Source organism: Saccostrea cucullata, unplaced genomic scaffold (genome assembly GCF_032062105.1).
Source record: "Saccostrea cucullata isolate Sc308-1 unplaced genomic scaffold, CSIRO_AGI_Scuc_v1 ctg11875, whole genome shotgun sequence".
Taxonomy (NCBI): domain Eukaryota; kingdom Metazoa; phylum Mollusca; class Bivalvia; order Ostreida; family Ostreidae; genus Saccostrea; species Saccostrea cuccullata.
The window spans coordinates 25,848-39,876 of record NW_026932568.1 but is presented as its reverse complement, the minus strand read 5'-3'; the positions used below and the strand labels follow the sequence as shown (position 1 = coordinate 39,876).

At 32.4% G+C, this 14,029-nt stretch overlaps 1 protein-coding gene across 1 annotated transcript; it reads left to right on the top strand.

Moving 5' to 3' along the window:
• Nucleotides 1-1,171: 1,171 nt before the first annotated feature.
• Nucleotides 1,172-13,694, top strand: LOC134235414 (uncharacterized). The gene is made up of 7 exons (XM_062717544.1): nt 1,172-1,321; nt 7,440-7,637; nt 8,370-8,468; nt 9,764-9,908; nt 11,532-11,607; nt 11,960-12,107; nt 12,933-13,694. The coding sequence occupies exons 1-7, from the start codon at nt 1,172-1,174 to the stop codon at nt 13,692-13,694; spliced, it is 1,578 nt and encodes a 525-aa protein (XP_062573528.1).
• The last annotated feature ends 335 nt before the right edge of the window (nt 13,695-14,029 follow it).

Below are 14,029 nucleotides of genomic sequence, written 5' to 3'. Positions count from 1 at the left end.
TACACCTTTATATGATTTAATTTTCTCAGTGTCCGAAACCATTCTCCAATATTGTATATGCCTGTATATAAAAAATGTCCTTAATGAAAAACACAAATCTAGGTCTTGGTAAAAATACCAGACCTAAGCTCTTGTATGTTTGATAATTATAAATTTGAAATTTAACACAAATCACTGCCTTTCCACATTCTGGGGATGTGTATTTATTTTTATAGAAAAATTATGCATAAGTATAAAAATTAACGCTAAAAGATTAGACAGTTGGAACGGATATTAACCCGATGAACTTAGATTGATTTATATATCGGTGCTATCATTTTTTTTTTTAATAATAAATATAGGAGGGTGCAACTTGGAAAAAAAACTCCTGAATAGAAAAAAAGTTAACTTTGTTAATGTTCGTTTGTTCGGCTATACCTCTATGTTTATAGGTGCCCATTAGTATTTATAGTGAGAAAGTTCTCATATTCTGGATAGCCATTAATGTTCTGCAGACCAAAGCAAACATGATTCTTTCATTATTTGTACGACGTTTAGACAATGTACAAAATGTTGTGAATATTAACTTTATTCCAGGCGGTACAAGTTTGGATAAGGACAGGCAATGTAAGTAAAATAAGATTTTAAAGCAATTTTTCTTCAAATTCATATAAAGTAATTTTATAACTGTCCCAGTTAAAACTTGGAAGAAGCATTGCATGAATGCGTGATTTTATGACATCAAACACGTCTTAAGTTGATTTCACTTTAAATTTCATTCTTTTCAACTTATTTCATTAGCAAGCAGAAAATGCAACCTATATCATTCCTTATTTGAATATGTATATAATCATTTAATTTTTTCATTTCATGTGAAAAAAAGAAAATTGTTTACAAAAAAGATTCAACAGATTTTTAAATGACCTTTACGAGAACAAGCACGTGTGTTAAAAACGTATCTTGAACTCATTTTGAGCATATTACACAAAGATAAAAACGTGAAGATGTCACGTGTTCTTTTTACACCCAAAGGATCAATTGTCCATATCTTAGGGTCGTGCATGACCAGCGGGAAAAAATCTTAAAATCGGTAGTTCATCCCAACCATTCTGATGCTTTTTTTTTCTTCTCCAAAATACTCAAAAAAAAGTATATGATTTGCTTTTTAAATAGAGAAAGAAATCTGTAGGAAATGTATCAAGCTAGTAAAAGATTGCAGGCAATTCGCCGACAACTGAAACAAATGGATGAACAGTATAGAAATGCTATAGATGAATTTGAACCTGTAACAACAGCAGAATCGCAAGTCTGTTCTGAGAAAAGGATTGATAATGCACATAAGGTAATTTTTTTGCTCAGTAGTTTGCTTTCTTGTTTTTAAAAAATAAGTTTTGTTGATATCTTGAAGAGAATATAAACTCGATATCAAACATTCGCAGCATTTAATCGCACTTTGAAAACGTTTATGTATGCATCTACATCTACATTTTTTCCCGAGACTTAATTTATCAAGCCTAAATATTACGAGACGTATACTGAAAATTGAGACTTTTCAATTGTCGTCGTAGCATGCTGATTAATTAATTGAATGAAATAAATATTTTGAAATTTCCTTATAAATCGAATGGTATTCTTTAATTACATTGAGTTGATTGGGTTTTAAACTAAACAAAAGGTTTTGGAATCTATCTGCAATAATCTTATTCAGAACTATTTTCTTAAATTAATCTACCTCTGAAGATAAATATATTGATGAAGAAATTACTAATTGTACGAGTATGTGATTATTTGGTTTGAACTTTATCTTGAAAATTCTTGTAAGTATTATATTCTAAGAAAACAGTGCATCAAACAATATTACATGTATGTTTAAAAAAACCAAGTGTCTTTGAATTAAATATAAGTGTGCAGAATGTCAAATGTGGAAGGTGGCGATAACGAAAAGTCATCATTCTCAAGCAACACAATCGTTAACAGAAATAGAATCAGATAAATAGGAGGAATATGTATACCCAAAGAAAAGAATTTATTCATTGCAGCACAAAGAAGATAATAGATACTCGTAGAACTTCACAAGTTTGTAGCCCATATTCTGTATGTTTAGATTTAATTAATAAAACAGAGAGAATTAAATCGCTCCAAACATGCACATGATGATGTAACTGTAAACATATTTATATGTGTGTAATGAATTAAGACTACATTAATTATCATGCATAATTGTGCATTATGTACATGTGTTTTAATATCTGATGTGCCATAGGGCATATGTAAAATAAAGCTGGACCGATTATGCTTATTGTGTTACCTCCCTTGTAATGTGTAAAATGTTTAACATTAACAATCATGGTTACTCAGAATAATGACTGACAGACAGCTATAAATGTATCATTAGTCCATAAACAGGCAATCACCTTGAAAATTCGAGGGCATGAGAACTCTTTGATAAGATGTCGTCTAGCGATTAAGGACAAGCGTACCGAATATGTACAAAAACTCTGCCATGTTCCTTTCCCTCTGATCTTTGTCATAGATATTCTCAATTAAAAATCAAAGTAGCAAAAGAAGCTGATACACAGAAAGTCAGCATACATTACCAGTAGATTTGACAAGATGTAAAAGACGGCCATAGACCGACGTAAAATCCATACTCTAAAAATAGATAATCTCATTGAGGTATATAGAGTGAGGATTCTCAAAAATCAGTATAGTAAAAGACATGGTAAACGAACACTGTTCACATAGAACACTTTCACATTCATAATCATAGTTAATTATTTTAAGGTTTTTCTTATAAATATAAATAATAAATATAGTTGAGGTGATGTTAAGTATAAGTTGGTAAACTTTTCCCTATTTGCTCCAGGAGATCAGAGATTAAAAAAAGGACAGAAAAGAACTTTTAGTGGGGGCACGCTGGTTTATTACAATAACAGTGTTCGAAGTTTACACTTTGAGCAACTTAGAACTTAATACTTAGAACTTACTAGTACTGTCCTTGTACTATTTGAAAATTTTAACAAGTCATATTTGGGAATGTGTTGTAATCAAATTGAACTTGTCTTTCTTTGCTGCCATACATGTATGTCGGCCTGAAGTTTCTAAAAAATTGAAATAATCGTCTATTAAAACAATAATTGTGTTGACTTTACAAAGCTGTAATTTGATATGATGTTTCTGAAAAAGAGTTCCTAAATATTATATTGTGATGTTATAATTGTCACAAGGTAACAATGTCTTTAATATTGGTTTACTCTATGTTAAAGCAAATTAGCAAATTATATATCTCGTAAATTGATAAAAACAAGATATGTTTGTGAAACACTATGCGTCCGGCGGTAACAAAGTTCGAAAAAGCTATTTTAAGCATATAGGTCACAGTCAAGGTCACAAGGTCATTGACCTTGGTGTCATTTGAAAGAAAATTAGTGGACTATGCATATCAAATATGAAGTCTCTATCTCCTATGGTTCAAAAGTTATGGCGAAGGTTAAAGTTGACATCAGACAGACAAACAGCTAAACAGACAGACAAGACAAAACAACAATATACGCCCCTCATCTATCGATGCGGGCGCATAAATATTACAAAAGAAAACTTAATAATTGGCTCATTCTTTGAACTATCCTATCCGTTCAAAGGTAAGAGGAGGACATTAAACATGTCACTAATTTTATTTCTGTGGGAAAAGTACATTTCTTTTCATTACTTTAAAATTGTTGTCCTGCTGGTCTATCCAGATATATCGACTTCACAGCAAAGCTTATATCGACCAAGCAATTCATAGCCTCATGAGAGGTTTATTTGTATAAACGAGGGCTGTTCAATAAATAATGTCCTGAACTGTATGACATACAATACAGATATCATATGACATTAAGCTTGACTATCTTTCATTATTGAATCTTAAATGAATATATAACATCTTATGTGACCACTTTTCATCACATAGTTTCATTGTGAGAAGCTGGAAAACAAGGGCTATTCGAGACACTGCATTATAAATGAATATAGTAAAGAATCGGTAAACTAGAGTGAAAACAAGCTAATTCAGAAAGCTGCTGTCCCCCGCTTGTTAAAAAGTCCTCCCCCTGACTGAATTTGTAGAATTATTAAATGTATACATGTAAATTTACAGGAAATAAAATACATGTATGTCAATATTCATACAAAGATTTGATTGCTTATTCTTTATTATGTGTAAAAATTTTTTTTGGGCATATGGAATATTTATCACACTGTAATGATGATTTTATAAGTATGCACAAGCCAGACCTTATAAATTTTTCATTTCACATGCTTAAAACTCATTTAATAAAAAAAAATAAAAAAAAAATGAACGGTTCTGGAGTAGTTTACACTGTTTTTGAATATATTCGAGAGACATAACCACTATATTACGGAGTCGCCTTATATACAAATTATATGCAGAACTGAAGTCACATACATGTATATATTCATGTTTTCATATTCGGTATTCTCAAAATTTTACACAATCCGTAGTGTTTGATTTATTTAGCCTTTATTAAACAGTTCTAATAGATGTAATAAGAAAATTAATGTAAAACCTTTTTATACGCAATAACTCTCCTCAAAATAAGTTAAAAATAGCGACATGTAATACTATAAATACTAATAAAACAAACGGGGCGGGGCACTTTGAGAGGGGCTTTTTCGTCCTAGGGAGTTTTGATAAAATTACATTGCATAAGCTCAAAATCTTCTTGAAATATCGCCTGGAAATGATAGTATTACATACAGACAGAATGTATAAATTTACGACCTTGAACTTTGACCTTTTGACCTCAAAATCAATAGGGGTCTTCATTAGGCCACAGGGAGTTGTTATATAAAATTTCATTGCAATAGCTCAAATAGTTCTCGAGATATCGTGTGGAAACGAAAGTGTTTTAACATACAGAATTTGCTTATTTATGACCTTGACCTTTGACATTTTGACCTCAAAATCAATAGGGGTCTTCTTTAGTCCATAGGGAGTTGCTATGCTAAATTTCATTGCAAAAGCTCAAAGGGTTCTCGAGATATCGTGTGGAAACTAATTACAGACAGACAAAAGACGGACGGACGGACATCATTACTTCGGACGGCAAAACCCAAATTAATATCCCCCACTTTTCAAGCGGGGGACAATAAAAGCTTCATTAAAGCTGCTGTAAAACTTGTTAAAATTCCCAAAGAAATATTCACTGAAATATCTGAAATTTACAGCAGTCAATGCCTGTTTTATAGACAAATGAGCAGGTGGATTTCAATGATGAAAAATTATGTAATGGGCATCAAAAATGGGTACCGTCCTTGCCAAAAAGAAAAATAACAACTTATGTACTGTTTGCCAAGTTTCAACAAATAATATTTGATGATGTATGATTGACTTTAAGACACATAGCCAACTTGATAGACATCACTTCTGGAGTAGTTTACACTGTTTTTAAGAAACGTTTGACGGTAAAAAAGCTTAGTACTCAAAGGTCACTCTATATTTAAAAAAATGAGTGAAAAGACAGCCTGTACGAATGTCTTCATAATTATTTCAAAATATCAGTAATTGTAGTTATTCATGTTTGTCTGAAATTCAAACAGATAATGAAACTTGAATTTATTGCTTCAAAACAAAATTTACCATAAGATGTACTGGACAAAAACAGCGAAGTTCTGAAAAGAGCAAAGAATTGCAAGAGCACAAAGACAGATTTATATGCAATTTTCTTCAATATTAGTGGTATTGTTGTTCAAATTCGTATTCGGGGAGACAGTTTAATTTCTGGAGGAGTCTAGAAAACAAATTTTGTGCAAAAAAATCTAAAGGTTTATTAGAGGAAGGACCCATAATCAGGAATCCACTACATTAAATTTCTTCATGACGGCGTCCACAGGTACTTGTGGAGACAGGACAAAAAAAAAGAAAAAAAAATATTTTGACCAGGGGTGTATGGGGGGGGGGTGGGTGGGTCTTGCCACAAGTACCTGTGGACGGCGTCCAAACCTGCACGCTCTGAAGAGTACAAGAGTTTTGGGGATAAACAGAAAGTTAATGTTTTTCCACATTAACACTATTCGCCAGATCTTTGACCTTTTGACTTGTTTCTATTTCCAAACTTAGAAAAACACCTTTCAGAAGGAAGAAACAAGTCAAGGAAATCATAGGATCTGCCGTTTTCCAGTATACTAAATGACATACCCAAAAATGAGTTCTAAAAACAATTAGAACCTAACCCGCTTTTTCCTCCAATCAGCAGCTGCTAAATTTTCTATTAAGTTGCTCACTTAATTGTTAAGATTTTATGTCTATGTAGTAACTCCGCGAGCTGACTAATTAGCCAATGAAAAAGCGCGATTAGGTTCTAAGTAAGTTAGATCATATTAAGTAAAATTTTAGTGGTTAAGAAGGGGGCTCGGTCGCTTCGCTCCCTCCGCCCCTTCTTAACCACTAAAATTTTACTTAATATGATCTAACTATTACTTGGAAATTGGATAAAAATTTTTACGGACGTGATTTAATTAGAAGAGAATATTAAGTTAAATCGTTATGACTAAATCATTGAAAAGCGTCTTTTGCTTACTTTCGGAGCACCGAGGACATTACTTATTGAACTGCCCTCGTAATAAATTCATGTATGTATATAATTTTTTTTAACAATTATATAAATGTTAGTGTCTTTTTAGCACACCTCCCAACGATAGGCCCCACATTCATGGAAAAGTTGTCTAGATTATTAAACTATCAAGGCAATCAAGGCAAATTTATATATACCGACGGTCTACAGTGACAGCACCATCACTATTACCATAGTTGTTGTCCATAAAGTTTTGCTCTACCCAGGGAGTCGATCAAAAAGATTTCGCTAAGAAAATTCACATTTCAATTCATTGTTGTATAATATGTCTAGTGATATTTTCAATTTTTCCTTCTGTATTTAAATTATCTAGAGTCTCTTAAGGCGCAATTACTACATATAAATCAAACTGAACTGCTCTCCGTTGCACCATAACGTCATCAAACGTCGCCATCTTTCGTCTGTTGTATTTACCAACTTCCTATTTCAAATACCCGGGAAACTGCCAAAGTACTCAAAGCTTTTTGATCTGTCATGTTGTAAATTTTGAATTTTGAATACAAAATTTACAACGGTAACAAGCGTAACTTTGCGTTTTTTTTTATTTATATAGTTTAAACTGTACAGGCAAATGTATCGAGGGGACAAATAAGCTTCGTTTTGTTTTGTAATGTATAATATAGAAATGCATTTGGTTTGTCCGCACCCCCTCCGGTCTTGCTTTCTATTTGCATTAATAAGAGCTAGAGTCTCACCAAAATATTACATCAGGGTACACGTCTACTTTAATAAATAAAATGCGTAAAATTCATGTTTAATTTCAGACTGATCGAGTACTATGATTTTTTTAATGAATTTTTAACCTTAGCTCTCCTCTGATTTCAGATTGATGAAGCTAGAGGTTCCAGTGTTGGCTACTCTACTGCTATGAATGTTGACAGCCAAGAAGAACAGGTATCTAGCAGCATGAATATCGGAGCGGATCTAGAATGTTTCGTGGATTGTTCCAGCAGTGAAGTTGCTGGAATCCCCCTGTCAGAAGAGCTTCGGTGCGCAATTTCAAACATGGAGGACCTAGACGACGTATGTTGTATTTTTCGTTTTTATATTTTGTCGTAATTGTTTAAAAATATCATGTCACTCAAAGAGTTTCAAATAAAGACAGATTTCGATTCAACAGTTAAGCTTTACGAAAGGTTCAACCATGCTACCACATGTATATATGTGCAACAACCAGTGTAAACTTAAGAAGGCTCAACTACTACGTGCGACGTTAAATATTCACAACAATTATAAATTGTCTAGATGTGTAACATTTTTACAGAACAATGAAGTCAAAATGCTTAAATTAAAAATTCATAAAATGCATAAAAATGTTTTCAGATGAAAAATACCATCAATTGATTTAAAAAAAAAAAAAAAAACCTTTGTTATTTTTTATGAAATCAAAAGCTGAAGATGCATTTCATATTTTGCATATAACAGTTTCCTTGCGATATATTTAGTATATTTTTATTTTAGATTTGCAGTAAAACTTTGCACTTTTTGTCAAGAAGACTTTAAATTTTGTTAAAGAAATAAGGGTCATGAATTTCTTTTAACCCCCCCCCCCCCCTAAAGAAAAAAAAAACAAACAAAAACATAAAACAACACTTCACAACTTTAAGGCTAAAAACTCAAAGTTTAATGTTGACCTTTGATTTCCTTCTACATCTCCATATTTTTTTTCAATTCTTCAATCGTCTTCCTATTTTCGTATGCGAGGGCACAAATTCTGCCTAAACTTGTTCTATGTAAGAAATTTTTTTTTTGCAGGTAGAAAATCTAATAGGTAACATGATGAGCTCTGTACAGGTCGACACATCTTATGACGAGGACCTGGAATCGGTAGTGGAACAAACAGGTAGTTTAGTGGTAAGTAAACCACAGTGAAGAGCTACTACAATGTTATTAGGTACATGTAAATCGATTGACCTGATAAGGCGCCAAAGTAAAGATACATGTATGTGCCAGGACTGATGATTACTGAGCAAGTTTAAAAAGTGAAAATATTAAATTCAAAAATATAATGTCTTTAACGAATTTTACACTTTAAAAATTGTCTTTGGTGTACGAATAGTTGAAGTTTATTTTTTTGTTACGATGCTTTTGTAATTATTGAAATTTAATGCATCTATAAAACATGTGATAAAATTTTAACTGAATTCAAGCTTCCAATGACAAATAATCTCCTCGTAATTAATTATTACCATTTTTATTATTTTAATTTGGGGGAAGACGGGTCAAATCTTTAAATTCAGGTTATTCTAAACGTGAAAACTAAGTGCATTTAATTTAATGCCTCTTTCATCTCTTAATGAGGCTTGGGGTCAACAAATTATTTTTTTTTTAATTAACCACAAGATATAACTTAAATTTTGGGATATGATATCTTAAGCTGTCAACTATCATTTGGCCAAAAAAAAAAATTCATAAATTTTAGCTTTAAAATTTAATCATTTTATTATATCTTCATATGGAGCTCTTCTTCTAATAGAGATCAAAATAGTCTAAAATGGCCACAACCACCCAGCCCCTTTAACGCGTATTTTTTTCCAATACTTATTCCCCTCAAACCAAGACGACCGGTCATGCGGTACAAATTAAAAAGCTTGACGTGTTGTGGGATAATTGTTGTCAATACATTCAATCACGAAACGTCAGGTAGCATCAGATAGTCTGTCAGCAGATGTAGATAGCCTGTCAATCAAATTAGTAGTTAATGTTTTATTATGATTGACAAGGGGTTATATATTGATATTGGTCTTGAATTGCTGCAATTCGACAGCTCAGAGTAGGAGAAACGAAATAATGTCCAATACATTAAATGTTAAATTTACGGCTAAATTATAACAATGCTACATGCGTAAAAATATAGCAGACAATTATGAATAACATTGACGATTAAATCGTAACAAGCCTAAATTTAATATCTTTCATTATAAAATATATGGAGATAACGAAATTATTCAAGCTCAAGAGTCCATTAAACAATACAAAACAGGAGCAGAGCAAACACGGACCCCCGAAACATCAAAGGTGGGATCAGGTGCCATGGAGGAGTGAGCATCCCCTTCTGAACGGCATATATCTTCTTTATTTTTACATTTTAATAACTGAAAGAGAGAGTTATTATATATTTCTAATATTACATTGTTTGATTTTAATAGAATGCCTCCAGCACTGATATTCATCATACGTCTGACCCAAACAATGAAGTTGAGAATCCTGCACAAGGAAATAGAATGTTCAGTTCAATCAGAGAGGAGGAAAATTGGAAGAAAGAAAGAAAAAAGAAGGACAACCATAATATTAGTAAGTATAAAAGTAAATCTAAAACTACGCAAATGATAATTTTTTTTTTTATAAAATACGTATATATTTTGAACAATACAATGTATGTATAAAATAGACGTACAAATAGATTCAACATTATATTAAGGATTTTTTTTTGCATAAAAACTTCATCCTCAGGTAGTTAAAATTCAAGGGAAAAAATGAATCTCAATTTATAACTCAATGTCATAAAATCAAACTATTTATACCATTTGATTTAGAATATCAGACGAAGCCAGAAAATGTTCATTCATGTATACTGAATTGTCGAATAATTTCTGTCCTTATTCTTTCATACGAATACCTTTAGTGTTGTCGAAAAACTACTGTACAGTCAGGAAACGTGTATATTACAGGTTTCTTGTCAAATCGAATATAGATATATGCAACGATTTTTTGTTAACAGCGCATAATACAAGTAACCAATTCCATAAATAATATTCAAGGAAATCGTAATTCATGTCAAGCTTCCATCAATTGTGACTTAACAGTCATAACGTAAGGTTTTGCTTACAAAAGTCAAACAAACTCTTCAAATGCTAGACGAGCTTTAAACACGTAAAACAACGAAGCTCTATGATAAACGTGATGACTTTAACTCTTCTATCGTCAATTTCCCTTACTTATGCAGCAATATACCTTCATCACCTGCATACGGAGTTTATACATGTATATCTCAGTTGATTCGATACGCAAGAGCATGCTCTACGTATGAACAATTTATAAAACGAGACAAATTTTTGACAAACAAGTTTATGAAACAAGAATATCAGCAGTCTCGTTTAAAGTCATCATTTCGTAAGTTCTATATATGGTCGATACAATGACCTTGTCAGCAAATACAATTGATCATTGAATCAAATGCTGACTGACTTTTTTCATACTACATGTAATTATAAGTCCATTATTATACACTGAATTGACGACGGATTTTTCCGTTATTTCCTGATCATAACAAGGATCATACGGCGGGTGTTATCGGTCGGCAGAGGATGCTCACTCTTCCATGGCACTTTATTCCACCTCCAATGTTTTGGAGGTCCATGTTTGCTCTGCTTTTTTGTATTGTTTTATTGACTTTTGATATCGAATACTGTTCGTTATCTCCATATGTTTCATCCTTTAGGACAAAGGGCAACTTATATCTCTAATATTTCAAAATCTTCTTCTCAAGAACCACTGGGCCAGAAAAAGTGAAGCTTATGTGGAAGCATTCTGGGGTAGTGTAAATTCAAAGCGATGGATTTCAAAATGTCTAAATTATGATCAGTGTGGGGATGCATTATGTATAACAACGGGGAAATCTGGTAAAGAACAGAATGGTTAAAGCTTCTCAGGTGAGCGATGTGGCCCATGGGCCTCTTGTTTCATACTACATGTAATTATAAGCCCATTATTATACACTGAATTGACGACGGATTTTTCCGTTATTCCCTGATCATAACAAGGATCATACGGCTTTCAAAATCTAATATTTCAAAGCGAAGTCACTTTCAAAATCTATGTACACTAATAATGAAATCGATCGCAGGTTATGCAAAACAACTTATTATCTTGATTTCGTTTTGCAATATTCAAACACCATTCCCATTCCCGTTTCAGTTGAAAGGCGGCGTCGATATAACATAAACGACAGAATCAAGGAACTGGCCACTCTTCTTCCAGCAAGCATTCCTCAGTAAGATGACGTTTTTTAATTTGTAGAATATGTTGGCATTTTAAAGAAAGTGTTATTTTATTCTTGAACTTTTCAGGACGATAATGTCTGCCATTTGTGTTATTGTGTCCAGAAGCCAGGCCTAATTTTGACAACCCAAATTACAATAAATGGCCTCTGCACAACGAGTTTTCATCCCGTGTTTTAGTTTTTGGCTTAACTTCGAAATATTGCAGATTATATTAATATTCAATTTTATTTGTCACTTGATTACGGCAAGAGTGATTTTTTTTATTGTAAAAATTCTTAAATTTATAAAATTTGGTCACAAAAGTGAATGGATGTAGTTAATTAAGAATACACCTATTTACAGTGACCTAAAGCAAAATAAAGGGTCCATTTTGAAAGCATCGGTGGAATATATGAAGGAACTCATGAAGGACAAGCACGCTTTGAAAAAGTTGGAGGAAAACCAAAAGGCCATGAATTTAAAATATCAAAAACTGCTCATCAAAATTTTTGTAAGGAACTATTAAAAACTAATTTAGTAAAATGTATTAATGGTAGAGAAAATCTACCTAAAACTGCATAACTTAAAAGTGGTGATGACCACTTGAACTCATTTTTTGCAGTTTTTACAGTAATACAATTTTTTCAATTCTTCTTAAAGGGGCATGGACACAGTTTCAGCTAAAATTTCAATATCTATTTTTTTCATTTTTACAAATATTCAACTAGGGTCTTTCTAATGATCATCGAAAATTTGAACGTCAGTTGTCGAAATACAAGACAGATTTAGAGCTCCAAACCTTTGTTATGTAAACAAAGACCGTGTCATGTTTTTGTTTACATAGATTAATATACTAATATATGTGTCTTGTTTTTGTTTACATAGGTTAATATACTAATATATGTTCGTTCAAAGTAGATAATATCAATAAAAAGTTAATTTCAAATTCGATTTGTCAGTTTCTATTGATTTTGTTATAAATATATTTTGAATTTATTTTCTATATGTAAACAAAAACAAGGCACGAGCCTTGTTTACATTAGAAAGAACTGTATAAAGTTCTGTATCTCGTTTGTTTATCAACAAATGATGTTCAAATTTTTGCTAATAATTATATGATGCCTTAGATAGGAATTGTAAACATTAAAATTGGTTAAAAAAATTCAGTTGAAACTGTCCATGCCCCTTTAAATGATTCATACGACATACATGTAGTTTTAAAAAATACGACTGGATAACTTTGATACAATGTATACATTTTAATTCAACTGTATATATGAAAGTAATGCACTTAAAATTATTGAGGATTCTAATATATCGGTAAATTTTATTTTAGCAACTGGAATTAAAATTGAAATTGTATGGCCTATCGGAGGATTTGGAACATTCCAGGGTCAAAAAGAAAAAGAAGCCACAGAAACGTATATCTGAAATAAACACTATGGTAGAAGACCTTGTCAAACAAGGCATGCCAGAATTACTCGAACAGACTCCAAATATTTCAATACCCCCTTGCAAGAAGACCAAGAACGAAGGTTGGCTGAGCAATGACGACCAAAAGGTCATTCCATCAGTAAAGATAGGTTTACGACAACACCTGAACAAGAGAATGTCTACAGGAGGGCAAATCTGTCAACAAACTAATGACAACATGTTTTATGTTAAATCCACTAATGCTCAGCATTTACAAAAACAGAAAAAAGAAAAAATCTCCGCGCCATCTCATTCTTTTGACAGAAGCACAGATAGAGCTGATGAACTTCATGACTCCGTATCATTTGAGTATATACTAAAGAAGGACAGTGTCAACAATTCCGGTGGAAACGATGAGGAAGAAATCCTGGAATTGTCAACAGAACAATGCAGCATCTTGCTTGATCTGTTCGAAAACAACCCAAGCGGAAAAGCACCTGAATTGAATACGGATTGTTTGTCTAATCCGGACAATGCTTCAGCTAGGGAAGAGTGCATATCGCCATTAACTTCAACGTGCAACATGTTGGAAAGTTTGCTGAGAAAGCAAGATGTGGTGCCCGAATGTAGCTCCAAATCTAGTGGTCTGGAGGATTCCACCGAGAGCATGACGGGACTGCGTTAGAAAACAGAGAATAAGTTAACTGTATTCATTACTTAGCAGGGGTTACTTGTTAACCATTTCGTTTGTTATATGCATTCTGTACAAACCAAAAATATATTATGATAGTATTTATAGTATATTTAAGCTTTAGTCTGAGTATAATTACTTACTGCCATGTTTTACTGGTGATTTGATCAGACAAACATTAATTGTGTTTTTTATACAGGACTTTTAAACATGCCCTACGGAGAGAAAAAAATCCTCAAACTAGCCAAGTTGTCAATTTGTAACACAGTCTACGACTTTCTAACTATTACAATAGTCAATGTACATATCAAAATTGGCTTTGTTTTGAA